Source organism: Chanodichthys erythropterus, chromosome 23, assembly GCF_024489055.1.
Source record: "Chanodichthys erythropterus isolate Z2021 chromosome 23, ASM2448905v1, whole genome shotgun sequence".
NCBI lineage: Eukaryota > Metazoa > Chordata > Actinopteri > Cypriniformes > Xenocyprididae > Chanodichthys > Chanodichthys erythropterus.
The window spans coordinates 30,058,166-30,073,114 of NC_090243.1; the positions used below are offsets into that span (position 1 = coordinate 30,058,166).

General features: G+C 39.1%; 1 protein-coding gene across 1 annotated transcript in view; it reads right to left on the minus strand.

Annotated features, from left to right (window-relative positions):
- The window catches only part of dpp6a (dipeptidyl-peptidase 6a), a 293,120-nt gene that overhangs the window by 7,375 nt on the left and 270,796 nt on the right, over window positions 1-14,949 (minus strand). The window contains exons 18-22 of the mRNA XM_067377789.1: window positions 12,766-12,864; window positions 12,602-12,671; window positions 4,349-4,543; window positions 4,064-4,118; window positions 2,055-2,154 (exon numbers count right to left, since the gene is read on the minus strand). Coding sequence (XP_067233890.1) covers window positions 2,055-2,154; window positions 4,064-4,118; window positions 4,349-4,543; window positions 12,602-12,671; window positions 12,766-12,864 — 519 coding nt within the window. The remainder of the gene's footprint in view (window positions 1-2,054; window positions 2,155-4,063; window positions 4,119-4,348; window positions 4,544-12,601; window positions 12,672-12,765; window positions 12,865-14,949) is intronic.

A 14,949-nucleotide genomic window follows, 5' to 3' on the forward strand; every position in this document is an offset into this window, starting at 1 on the left:
ATTTCTAGCTTGATTCTTCAGTTCATTCAGTAATTGTGAAAGAGTTTGAGGTAAGATGTAAGTAGCTAAATATTCAAAATTTAACAACTGTTTTACATTAGAAATGTTAAACAACCAACAATAATATCCTGTGATGCAAAAAACTCATTTTTTTTTTTTTTTTCATATTTCACCATTTTGAAAACTGTTTGAATCAGCAAAATGTTTCTCGTCTTGCCACATTTGGTTATGTATGTAAGCTTGTTTCAGCCACTGAATAAAGAAATAAAAAAGGTAATTGCGACTTTTTATTTCGCAATTCTGACTTTTTCCACAGAATTGCATGATATACTGTAAACTCACAATAGACTCACAATAAAGTCAGAATTGCAAAATATAAACTACCAATTCTGAGAAAGAATGTCGTTTTTTTTCCCTTAGAATTGGATTTTAGTCAGAATTGCAAGATATAAACTTGCAATTGCGAGAAAAAACGGTCAGAATCGCAATATACAAACTCGCAATTGCGAGAAAAAAAGTTCGGAATTGCGAGATATAAACTCGCAATTGTGATAAAAAATGTCTTAATTGTGAGATATAGACTCGCAATTGCGAGAAAAAAAATTGGAATTGCAAGATATAAACTCGCAATTGTGATTAAAAAAGTCAGAATTGCGAGATTTAGACTCGTAATTGCGAGAAAAAAGTCAGAATTGAGAGATATAAACAATTGTGGGAACAAAAAGTCAGAATTGTGAGATATAAACTCGCAATTACAAGAAAAAAGTGAGAATTCTGAGATATAAACTGGCAATTGCAAGAAAAAAGTCGGAATTGCGAGATATAAACTCGCAGTTGTGCGAAAAACATTCAGAATTGCGAGATATAAACTCGCAATTGCGAGAAAAAAAGTCAGAATTGAGAGATATACACTCACAACTGTGAGAAAACAGGTCAGAATTGCGAGATATAAACTTGCAATTGCACAAAAAAAAAAGAATTGCGAGATATAACTATCTTAATTGTAAGAAAAAAAAAAGAGTCTTGATTAGTCGCAATTATCTTTTACACTTTTTTTTATTCTGTAGCGGAAACAAGCTTACATAGTTATGAATTACATAAATCACATAATAATTATCTGAATGTGATGAGACAAGAAACATTTTGCTGTTTTGTGTTTTCATCATATGTCCACATTCACTTATTAATATACCTATTTTAAGATAAAACTCTTATTTGCAAATAGTTCAAAAAGGGTTTACATTTTCTTTTACTGTTCTTCTTTTGTTTTCTTTATTCCCATTAGCCAATTTAAATCTTTTAGTTGTTTAATTCCTTTAAATAAAAAGACCATAAAAAAAATAAAAAATCCCCCAGTGTTCAAGACATTGTTACGGCCTTGCAAGCATAATGCTAGAGTCAAGGAATTTTTTTTTTTTTTCAGTTTTGAAAACAGAAGCTAAAAGTTCTCAAAAGCTACCTAATGTTAACTGCTGTTCATTGCAGATACAATGGATGTTAAAAATAAGTCTTGAGACCTGTTCCATTTTGTTATGTCCCTTATGTCTTAATACAGGAGTGTCCAATCCTGTTCTTGAAAGGCCACTTTCCAGCAGAGTTTTGGTGCATCCATGTCGTAATTACCGTAATTACATGATTTCAACTTGTAAAAAGCATTTACGTCCTCATAGAGCTTGTAATTACATCTTGTAAGCTGGAGATTTTCTGAGCACTCCTACTTGTACCATGTGACCGCTGTACCACCTGACTACTGCAGATTCATTTAGATGTTCATAGTGTTGCCGTAAGATACGCATAATTCTCAGTCCAAGGATGTGAAAATGTCCAAGTAGAACGTCATGTGTTGTAATCTTGAAATCATGGTAATTACAACATGGCGTGAAAAGAGCATTTAGCTCTGGCCTTCATTAAACACACCTGAACCAGCTAATCAAGGTCACTCAAAACTCCTAGGCAGGTGTGTTGAAGCTAAACTCTGCAGGAAAGTAGTCTTCCAGGAGCAAGATTGAATACCCATCTTAAGACACACACACACACAAACAAACAAATCCTACCATATAGTGCAAAGTCTGTGATGGGTGAGAGCACTGCAGCACACTTGAGCATGGAGTCCTCAGAGCTGAGCAGAAGGCTGGTGATGTAACCTCCATACACCTGAAATACAAGACACTCAACTCAAGACCTCTGAGATAGCACTCTCATTACTAGTTACAGAAGTTTCTGATATGGTCTGTGCTCATTAAAGCGAGGCAGAAATTCAGCCTTTGAACATGCGTTAATTAATCCTGTGAAAAATGACAATCTTTCGAGGAAAGAAATAGGCATGAGCAAAAACGAACATGTAGCCAGAAATGTAGATGGTCTCAATTAAGTTCTTCTTACTGCATGAAACCAATTTGTTCAGCTCTTCTTCAGGACTGAAATTAGTGAGACAGGACAAGTTTATGTGACATGCCGAAAGTTAGACAGGCTGTGTAGCCTCTCATCATCACAACTGCTGTTGGATGAGTCACACTTTTAAGTGAACCCTCAATGGTCTCAGACAGTGTAGCTCTGTTCCAAAACCTGTTTACAACTGGTATTAAGATGCGTTTTGGTCAGACAGATCACAATGGTAGATACAGGTGTAAATGGGGTCTAAAACGTTTTAAGCTTGTCCACTTTCAACCACTTCCAGAGGTAGACGAATACGCATTCGACCAGATTTCTTTCATAGTGTAAACGCTCATGTGGTCGAACAGCCACAAAAGAAAGCCTACTAACCGAATGCATAAACATTATGGGAAGTGCTCTAGCCAGGAGGCATTTAAACTTTGTTGGCTTCAGACCCAAGTTTGGTTTGAAGATGAAAAATGTACCCAGCACAATGTTCTCTCACCATTCCTTATTTCTAACACACGCGCACCGCATTTGCCGTGGACTTGTGGCTATCAGAGCAGAAACGAAAGTTACTGCTCTCTGTATGTTTTCCCGTTGTCTCTGGGCACATTCATATGTAAATTGCACAAGCTTATTTTGTCCATTAGATCAAAAGATCTGAAAAAATCCATACATTTACCCACCCATAGACCCTCCCCTTGAAGAAATCAGGACAGAAGTAGTTGAAAGTGGACAAAAGAAATGGATTAAAATAACAAGAATAAACAGGAATGTCTCCCTCATCTACTTGTGATCTGATTGCCCGAAACGATATTTTAAGTTAAAAGATATTTTAAGTTGTCATAAGTGTGTTCTTGATGTGAAGGCTGTTGGAAATGGGACAGGTGTAAATGGTTAGAGAGTTGGACTTGTAACCCAAAGGTTGCAGGTTCAAGTCTCAGTACTGGCAGGAAATGTAGGTGGGAAATTGAATGAACAGTGCTTTCTTCCACTCTCATTACCCACAACTGAGGAGCAAGGCACCTAACCCAGACTCCGCTTCCCACTGCTCTGGGTGTGTGTTCACAGTGTTTGTGTGTTCAATACTCACTGCTGTGAGTGCACTTGGATGGGTGAAATGCAAAGCACAAATTCCTAGTATGGGACACCACACTTGGCTATATTTTCATTCATTAACTTTCATAAATGCCCTCCAAAATGCTTTCAAGATGGATTTAAATACAATCACTCAAACCACTTCAGGAGGTGTTTTGAGATGCATTCCAAAGAAACTGATCAAGCATAAATGCATCTGGTTGTTGAAGCCACATATGTAAATTTTACTCCTTCCAAAATGATAAAATCAGAGCATAGCCAGATATGACAGCGCTACTGCAATACGCATCGCTAGAGATATGGCCCACCAGAAATGTGGCATTTATGTGGCCAAGTGTAAATTAAACAGTTTTAACAAATCGGATAGCTATCTGATCAGTAAAAGCACATTAAGTGACAAGTGTAAATAGGACCTTTCAGTTAGAATGCAGCCTCAGGAGACAGCGAAGAAGTTTGCTAGGGTACTAATGTACTTTCTGTATGCATGTGCATATGAAAGAGGCAAATACATGTCTGTGTATACATGTGACAGGATTTCCTGTCTGGACAGATAATAACAGTAATAATAGATAATGCAGTATGTATTTACCTGCCCAAAAGCTCCAATTCTAGTCTTGTCAATGTATGGCTCCTGCATCATAACACTGCCAGACACAAAGACAAAATGTTAAATGGTCTGACATGTGTTGGACCTTCTCACATGCTAAATAGTCAGTGTCAATCATATCATGGAGTTTTTAAGTCAGATTGTGGTATAAATGTAGATGTCTGTAGATCCGCCGTGCAGTTAAGGAGATGCAGCGCGCTTGTGCAGCTGTGTGTTGGCATTGATGGATGTTCACTAGGTGTTGGGCGCAGATGGCTGCACAACTACCTGAGGACATCCAGCTGGTCTTTCTCCTCGAACATTCCCAGCCTGCGCTGCACCTTATGGAGTAAGTTAGTCCCCTGGAAGCCACTTCCACGACCGTCAAAACGCACTGCAACCACCCCAAAACTGCTCACCAGCACAGATGCCCAGTCAACGTGGAACTGCTCTGAGACCGACTGACTGCCTGGAGTCCCATCTCTGAGAGAGACAGAAAAAAAGACAAACCATTTTTATTAATAAATATTTAGTAAGCTGCCTACCTAGAAAACATCTCTGGCAATGATAGCCACGTTCTGGCATGTTCCAGTACATAAAAGTGAAAATATGATTTTGCATGTGTTTTGACCCTTTGCCTGCCCTTTTACTACGATTTTTGGATTCTCCAATAAAGCTGCGCTTGGATCTCACTCAAGTCTCAGAGCAATCCGTGACAATAACATATTTTCATTAAAAATTAAGTGTCAGGAAACATTACATTCACTTTGCACTTGCTTGTTTTAAAGTATAATAATTCTGTATTAAATACTATTTTTAAAAGTATACTAAAGTGTACTTCTTTTTCACAAAGACAGGCAGGCAGCTCACTGGGTTTTGAGACACAAACACTATATTCACTATAGTCCTAACACAATATACTCTGCATTGGCGGCTCTCTAGAGAGCACAGGTGATTGTCTGCTGCGGTATGCATGATGTGTGCGGTGGGGTGGGTTAATTGAAGGCAGGCTGCAGGTGAACTCATTTGTGGTGTAATTACAGTGGCTGAAAGTGTACCGCTGAAAAGACAAGATTAATAGCACCGACTGAAGTCCATTTCAGAGTTACACTCTTACTCTTGATGAGACCTGAAGCGCAGTGCAGTAACACAGAGCAGGAGAGGAACTGCTGTTTGTGTGTTAATAGGATGACCTGCAGCACACACTTTAAAGGGCTCATATCATGGGAAACAGGATTTGCTGTTTGATATAATAGACCTCACTGTACTACCGACAAACTCTAAAGTTCAGGATTTACAGCTTTCTCCCCAAACCATTTATTTAAACTTAATTGGAAAAATGCCGTAGTTTGAAATTGTCTCTATAATGAGAATGTTAACATTTGACTGTCTCTATTTACATATTAGTGACACCTATTTGGCACCTATTTGTTTCATGCTAGTGGTTAACCATTATTGATTTTATTGGCTGATTCAGATGCAGATAAATATAATTTTATAATATATATAAATACATAACTGTTACATTCTAGTTATGTTTTACTTTCGTTTTCATTCTTTTCCCTGTTCTGATTTCCCTGAGTCCTGTTTGTTAGCTAGTTTCCATGGTTGTTCATAAGTTCCTCACCTGTTCTTAGTTCTGTCTCAGCTCTTTGTGTATTTGAGCCCTTAGTTTTCTCTGTTCTTCAGACCACACAAAGGACTTTTTAGACCTGGAGCCTCAACCACTCGCACAGTTTTGAACAATGGATCGGCATTCACCATCTGCCCTGCTGACCAGCCCGGCCAACCGCCTCCCACACCCGGCATGGAGCCTATGCCAGATTCCACCGTAGACACAGAGTCCGAGCCTGCTGCGATGCCAGCACCAGAGACAAAGCCTGAGCCTATTATCGCCCCGGAGCCCTGACGGAAAGTCTGACCAGGTGCGTGAGCTGGCAACACTGTCCATCCCAGTGGGTGTACTAGAGGAGTACAAGGGCATAGAGCAAAGCCCTGCCCACACTTCTGCCACTGAGGGTGAGCTATACCTGGCCTATGGGAATTATTATGAGGAAATGAAAGAGGATATTCTCCTGAGTCTCTCTTTTTCACTGGTTCTGCCCAGCTCCAAGTCTCCTGCCTCCTCTGCTTAAGCCAACCAGTCCTTCAGCCCCGCCTCTGCTGGCTCCCTACAGTCCCTCAGCTCTTCCTCTGTTGGCTCCAACCTGCGGCACAGATCTGCCTCAAGTCTTCAAGTCTCCAGCTCTGCCCTGGCAAGTGGATCCCCTGTTTCTGCCTTGGGCTGCGTCACTTCACCTTGTGACCTGTCAGCTAAGCCTTGGCTCCTCTCTCCCTCTGCTCTACCTGGGACCATTCTCCTCACAGCTCCACCGAGCTCCCTTGTCCCTCCGGCTCTGCCTTCTTCAGACACAAACTTTCGGGTGTTCAGCTGCACTTTTCCCCTCCACCCCACTGGCTCCGTCAGGCTCTGCCTTCTTTCCGGCTCTGCCTCAGTCCTCTGGCATCCTAGCTCCACCTCGACCACTCGACACCACATCTCCGCCTTGACCTCCTGGAACTACGGTGTTGTACAGTCTCCAATTCCATCAGCTCCATCTCATTCTGTCATCCATCTGGTTCCACTTGGCAAGTCTCCACCATGGCTCCACCCTCCCTCAACTCCGCCGTGGGCCTTCATCCTGGCTGAGCTCTGGGTCCCCACCTGGCTCCTCCTGCCTTCGTCTCCTCCCTGGCTCTTCCCATGTCATCGCTGAACTGGTTTCCTGCCCTTTGCCAGCTCATTGTCCTCCTCCAAAGCCCCCTCCCTCCTCAGTTTAAATCGTTACAGCGCGAGGATCTGCCTTCTGGAGTGGAGTGGAGCCGCGATATCAAGGTCCCACACACACTCAGAACAACTTATTATGTTGGTGTGAAATAAACAGTTATGGAAAGTAGAAATTAAAAAGTTAAAGCTCCAATCTCCTCGCAAAGAAAAAAGTCTGTTGGCTTTTACAACAAACTGTGTTGGTGCTTCAAAGCTTCTGACACAGTGCTCTACTTCGCCATCTGGTGGTCAAAAATTCTTACACCAACTGTGTCATTCAGATGTTTTGTTCACTGGTATGTCATTGTAAGTTTTATTTGGATATTTAATAAGCATATATGTCATTAGCAAGATGGCGGAGCGTGTGTGTGCAACCATAGAGGTTCCAAATTTCATTGTATTTTGCACAATACAATGACTATAAAGACTTTCTGTTATTCATTTTTACTTGCATTACAACTTGTCTTTTATTCTAAATAGAATATTTCATACGCCAATAAATTAGGCCTGTGTGATTTTGCACCATATTTTGTGTGTTCCTTACAAAACAACACAAACATACACATTGTTAAAAAAACCAAACAAATGCAGTATTTGAGAGGGTCCTCACTTCGAGGGAGGTATGGATCATTGATATATTTCTTGATGCGACGACCGTATAACTATGATGCCGTTGTGTCTCACTATCCAGGATATCCAGGAGCTCCCACAGGTCATCTGAGGATGGTGGATTCTGAGCTGCCTGTGATGATGATGCCTCTGCTTGTGAAGCATGTTCACTGGTTAGATGGATCATTGAAGCACGCTCACCAGTCAACAGACGTTCAGCTTCACAGGCATTATCCTGGTTGCCAAACCCAAGGGTCTTAAATCTGGGGTCTAGCAATGTGGCACACGGATAGATTCAATATTACTGCACTGCTTGTTGATGTACTGCTGAAGAGACATTTCTAAGGATGAAGCAGATGCATTTCTCGCTAGGGCTGTTTTTTTCTGCCACCTTGTGTTGAATCATCCTAATGATTGGGATGATCTTTGACGCTGACACTGTCTTCTCCCCAGAGAGCTCTTTAGTAGCATACTTGAAGGGTGCCAGTACTCCAAGGCTTTCCAAAATAATGTCAAAATCAGCACTTGAAAGTGACATGATGTTGCTAGACAAACTAGCCAAAGCAGCACCAACAGGCTCTCTGATGTCAATGAGTCTTTGCAGCATATCATGAGTGCTGTTCCACCTGGTGTCCACTTCCTGGAGAAGCTTTAGGGGTGTCCTGCCCATCCTTTCTTGGGCAAGGATAAGCTTTTCAGTAGCCTTAGTGCTGCTCCTAAAAAAGACACCACTCTTCTGGCTCTGCTACAGATGTCTGCCAACACCTCATGTTCTTTAACTGCCCTCTTAACAATGAGGTTGATGGTATGAGCAAAGCATGGCATAGTCCCAGCTTCTGAATTCCTGACACCATGTTGTCCACATTGTCTGTCACCATGGCAGCAACTGAACCAGCGAGCCCCTAGTCAGATATCAGATCTGACAAAGCCTCTTTGATGTTGTCAGCTGTATGTGATGTTGGGATACTCCAAGCATCACTGAACCGAGTGTAGTGGCATGTGACACCCAGATAGGACTCCACAGTGAGATATCAGCTGTGAGGCAGACAGATGGGATGTGCCATAGCCTTTTGCTTCTCCTTTTGGTATTTCTCTCTGACCATTGTCTTAACAGTTTTCCGGGTTGGCAGAACATAGGTGGGGTCCAACTTCTTCACAATTCCTCTAAATCCCTCATCTTCCACGATGGAGAAAGGCTGCAAGTCCTTCACAATCATGCTGAAAAGGGCCTCACAAGCTCCTTCTTCCTTCCTAATAATACACCGTACAATTAACATTCATTCATATTGGCAGAGTAATTCAAAATAACAAAGTAAGTAATTTAAAGTAAGCCCTTCAAAGTAAACCCATGTATTGTTTAACCAAGTAACATAAAATTAAATTTCATCTTTTAATAAATGTGCATTGGCAATACAAAATCTGTACACCCCTTGGGAGTTCAGATGATTACAATATAGACACAATTCAAAAGTGTTTGTTTGGAGTTGGCCTGAAATCCAACATAGCCTATATGTATACCATAAATATAATATAACAACCCAACCAAGTAATGTATACTGAAGTACAGAGGTGGGCAAAGGACACAAAATTCATAAAGCTATCCGAGGCAAAAAGTTGGATTTAAAAAGCAACAAATTTTGTGTATAAAGGTCAGTGTGAAAGACAAGAATATGATAAATAGGCTATTGGTTGACTTCTTCATATAAAGTTGTTCTAGCAAATGGCTTTGAATCTTTTTTATTAGTGATTTGTTTAAATATGTGTGATACTCCGTGTTTTCCCTTACAACAAAGAACTGTAGTATATTGAAGTACAACTGCAGTACAAAGTAGTATAACTGCAGTATTAAGCACAGCCATAGATTTGCAGTATAATAAAGTATAATCTCAGTACAACTGCAGTACATTGAAGTAAGGGTTTATATTACACCACATGAGCAAATGGAATAGAATATCAAAACTTGAACTCCAAAAGGGTGTCTTACTTTTTCACTCATTGTTTGTGGGGAGTATATTGTCCCAAAGGAAATTTATTTAATTATTAGTATTAATTTTACCTTCTCCAGTTGGTGCAGACTGGTTCTCTGTTGTAGGAGTGTCATTGGCCAGTGCATTTGGATGTTTGGAGCGTAGAAGCTGAAGCATTGAGGATGTGTTATTCGAATACGACAAAGTTTGGTCGCATATCATCCATGATACAATTTTTAAGGAGTGTCGAGACTGAAGTGTTCCCACACTTGAGAACGGGGTCTCTTGCGTGCATTCTCCATATCGAAATCAAACACTGTGAGCTGTTGACAACTAAAGACAGCATTAACAAGCAGCAAACAAGTTTGTGGATGAGGAAGTACTTTTATTCTTTTTGGGAGCAGTGGTTGAGCCCGCAAGGTGTTTTAATTTACATTCAGACAACAGACATTTACACTTCATTGTTTTTAATAATACTTTAATTAACAGCAATACACCATGTTAAAAAAATTGCATACATATAGGCATGACTGATAAATTATAATATTGCACTAAATGGATAGCGGGTATGGGACAGCGCAATCGACCCGCTTTGTATTTGATCGCGGCGCGTGACGTGTCAGGGAGGTAACGAAGCTTCGTTTCCACAGGTCATGTGACAGCCTTATTTCAAGCAATGCTCCGGAACACAGTTTTGAAGCACTAGTGTGTCGAAAACTCGAGACGCGTGTCGACACTAGGTGTCGAACTACCCATCCCTAGCTGTCAATCATGACATCACACACCTGTTTATAGCATCAAATAACTAACTAAAACCAAACTTATTTAAAGAACAAACACTTGAACTAACACCAGCGTGATACAAACTGCCTAAAATGACAGAAACCGTCTTTGGAAAAAAAAAAAATGTTTAAAGTGTAATTTGATACTTCAGTTTGCCTCACGTCCCGATACATGTCATGGAGAGGTCGGGTTTATGACCTATACTGCTTCCAGCTACCTAGGGGCGATCGAGATGCTTTGGCTTCACTTATCAGGACCCGTGTGGCATGCTTGGTTCTGACTTGCCTGGATTCTGTTTGCTAGTTCGTTTCTATGCTTATTCATTAGTTCCTCACCTATTCTTTATTCTGTTGATTACTCTGTGTTTTTGATTCCACAAAAACATATTTGAAACATTTTATTTAATTTTATTATTTATTTAATTATTATTACATTTTTTTATCTATTCATTTATTTATTTATTAATATTTACTCCAAAAATAATGGATAATAAAAATGGACGGATGGGAAGAATTTCGAACTGACATTCGATGGACTGATCACTTCTCTTTACAAACCAACCAATCGGGTACAGTTCATGTCTTAAAATAGGCAAATATTGGCATTTACACTGCGTTCCAAATTATTATGCAAGAGACAAATCAGTAAGATTTCTGTAAAATAAACATTCAGATTTTAGTTTTTCTAAGAAAATGTTTGTTTATTTATTTATCCATGTCTTTTTAGATAACTGGTATCAATCTCAGACAAAATAATTTGCCAGATCTATGGAAACCCTACTTAGAGGTTGTTCCACATTATTAAGCAAGTCACAATTCTCATGCAATATGGGGAGGAAGAAAGATCTTTCTGAAGATGAAAAGCATGAAATGGTGCAATGTTGTGCAAAAGGCATGAAAACAACAAATATTGTGTGAAACTGAATGGAGATTATCGAATTATCATAAGATTTGTGAGTGATTTAGAGCACAGCAGAACTCGGTCATATAAAGGCTTACTGAGGAAATAAAATAGAGAATAAAAAAGCCAGTGTTGAGCAGCAAACAGGTATTTGAAGCTGCTGGTGTCTCTGGAGTCTTGAGAAGCTCTCCATGCTGGCTGGCAGTTGTGCGTAAAGATGCATTTTAGACACCACTAACCAAACCTCACAAAGAGAAACATTTACAGTGGGTGTAGAAATACATGAAGACTCATTTTTAAATAGCTCTATTCACTGACTAATGCCGTACTACAATGGATGGTCTAAATGGATGGATTTCTGGTTGGTTGGTGAATGGCCACCACGTTCCAACAAGACTGCGATGTCAGCAATGAGCTGGCGGGTGATGATTTGGGCTGGGATACTGGGAAATGAGATGGAGGGTATTAAAATGACTTTTGCAAGATATGTGTTCATACAAGAGTTCATAACTGGCCATTTTCAGCTATGATATAAAAAGGAGGATAGTGCCTTCTGAAATACAATGCACTATGCACTATCCCATGCTGCAAAAAAACACCACAGCAATAAAACTGTTTGAAAATGTATTTCTACACCCACTGTAAATGTTTCTCTTTGTGAGGTTTGGTTAGTGGTGGCTAAAATGCATCTTTACGCACGACTGCCAGCCTGCATGGTGAGGTTCTCAAGACTCCAGAGACACTAGAAACTTCAAATACCTGTTTGCTGCTCAACACTGGCTTTTATAGCTGCCATTTTAATACTATAATTTTTTTTATAGGAACTTTCATTAATAAGCCTTTATCTGACCGAGTTCTGCTGTGCTCTAAATCACTCACAAATCTTAAGATAATTCGATTTCACACAATATTAGTTGTTTTCATGCCTTTTGCACAACATTGCACCATTTCATGCTTTTCATCTTCAGAAAGATCTTTCTTCCTCCCCATATTGCATGTGAACTGTGACTTGCTTAATAATGTGGAACAACTTCTAAGTAGGGTTTCCATAGATCTGGCAAATTATTTTGTCTGAGATTGATACCAGTTATCTAAAAAGACATGGATAAATAAACGAACAAACATTTTCTTCGAAAAACTAAAATCTGAATGTTTATTGTATTGAAATCTTACTGATATGTCAACTGCATAATAATTTGGAACGCAGTGTATATTGGTCACTATTTTTTAGCCAATTGTAAAAGAGGTCATTTAAATACAGAAATCAATCAGCAATGTGGAAAACTGGGTAAATTAATAACTAAATTAGGTTAATAAATGGGAAATGATAACATCCAAGAGAAGTGCATGGGGGAGTTCAGACAAACTGTTGGGACAATGACACACGTTTTACATATAACATCAAGTTTGTTTGTTGTTGTGAAGAAAAGCTTAGCGCCTAAAAATAAATGTTGCATAAAATTGCCATTTACTCACATGAGGAGTAGAAGTGGGTAGTGTGAGGTGTCTATGAAGCCTGCGGGTTTCAGGATCTGCATGCTGAGACCTGTGGATGACAATCAGAGACATTCTTAATCAGAGACATCTTAAATCCTTTTGGAGCAGTTACACACCAGCATAACATGTTTTGGTTAACATACTGTAATCCTCTATGTTTATCTCCCTGTATTCCACTCTCGGCATCTGCAGCGAGTTCACCGTTCTATTCACGTTCAGATTCAACTCAATGTCACGCACCTCTGCAGGAAGAAAGAAAACAATCATTTCAGGATTAAAACAATTCCTTAAAGGAACAATCTACCTAATTAAAGTTATTTAGCTAAATGTTCATGCTACTCACACTCCAAAATCTTGCCCTCCATCATAACTCCTAAAACTTATTCTACACTTTGCACCAACAACCAACATTTGGCATCACTCATATGACGCATGTGCACTCTGTTTTGGACTTGTTTCTGGACTTGTGTTGTACTATTTCCTGCCACTAGTCTGTTTCCATAGTTACTGATCACCTCATTATCACCAGAAGCTGTGTTCCATCACCCACGTTGTTATCCTATGTATATAAGCCCTGTGTTTTCAGTCATGTGTTGTCCGGGATCGTTCACGTGTAGTGTGGTCAAGGGGGGGGGGGGGTTGAACGTATGCTGCCTGTTTGTTTTTTTGTTTTGTTTTTTATATTAAAAAATAATAACCTGTTTTATGTGTAGTGTTATTGGATAATCTATCTATCTATCTATCTATCTATCTATCTATCTATCTATCTATCTATCTATCTATCTATCTATCTATCTATCTATCTATCTATCTATCTATCTATCTATCTATCTATCAGAACTTTATGAAATGTATGTATAATCATTCATCAAATTCTAACATAACGGTGATTCTAAAAAGAAAGAAATTATGTTAAATATTGAAACCGCCAGTAGGCGGCAGCGATTCGCTTTTTTATAGAGTGAGTGAGTCACTTAAATCGTTCATTCAGCCAATTCGTTCAAAAGTCAGATTAATTTAGGAAGAAAACAAACACCGATGTGAATATTTTTGTCATTGATCATTACAGACACTATTGAAAAATGAACAAACAAAACAGACGGCTGTTTTGTTAACTGGTTACAGTTACACTGATAGTTATGGCTACATTGTAATGGATTAGCTAGCTAAAATATGAGTGTATTACAAAACATTCTCATACCTCCTTCTCAGTACATGCTTTATTCTTTTTAACGGACCAGCGGTTTAATATAGTTGGCTGGGCAGCGGTTCTCTTCATTTTTGGTGCTACCCGCGCTGTCTCATTCAAACAGTACAGCTCCACTCGCGTTGTTTTGGTGAAAGAGCGAGGCGCGTTGGTTGGGCGTTACCAATCGGTTCAATGGAGGGGGAGAATATTTTTGTCTAATTTATTATGACAAACTCATATTTGAATACAAACAAAATTATTGTTACAAAATAAATGAATTCTACATATTTTTCATTTGATCTGCTGTGATTTTCATGTTGAAATATTGGGGGGGGTTGTAACTGAAGCATTTGAATATTGGGGGGGTGACCTCCCCCCCATCCCCCCCACAAACTACGCCCCTGAGTGTGGTTGTCTCCTCGTTCTGCCTGTCTATGGATTACCTTCTTTGTGGATTTATTAAAGAGAGAGTTCTCCTCGTCGTGTGTGTTAATGCTCCTAACCAGCTATTGTAACAGCATGTCTATATATAATCAAATTAGATATATTTTCTGTAAATAATGACTTAAAATTTGGTTTGTAACTCTTAAGGAATATTTCAGGCTCAATACATGCTAAGTTCAACTGACAAGATTTATAGCATTATGTTGATTATCACAAATAAATTTGGACTTCTCTTCTTTTCTATAAAAAAGCACAAATGTTGCTTGCATTAAGGCACTTGCAATAGAAATAAACGGGGCCAATTTGTAAACATTAAAATACTCACTGTTACAAAAGAATTGCAACAGGCTGTATTCAATGCAAGCGCTAACATGATTTTAGTGTAAAACGTTTTCTGTGCAAAATTATAGCCAATTACAATTTTGTTGCCAAGACAACCTAATAATAAGATTTAACAGAAGATAATCTTCACATTCATGCTTTAAATTCTCCAGAAATTGGCCTCATTTACTTTCATTGTAAGTGGCTCACTGTAACATTGATTTTTAAGAAAAGGAGAGACAAGTAAAAATTCTTAAATTAATCTATGATTGCTTTCAATTTAGCTTAACTTGTGCTGAAAATTAAATATGACTATAATATACTCAGCTAAAGTCATATGGACACTTTTATCGCATTTGTTATTACTCTTTTT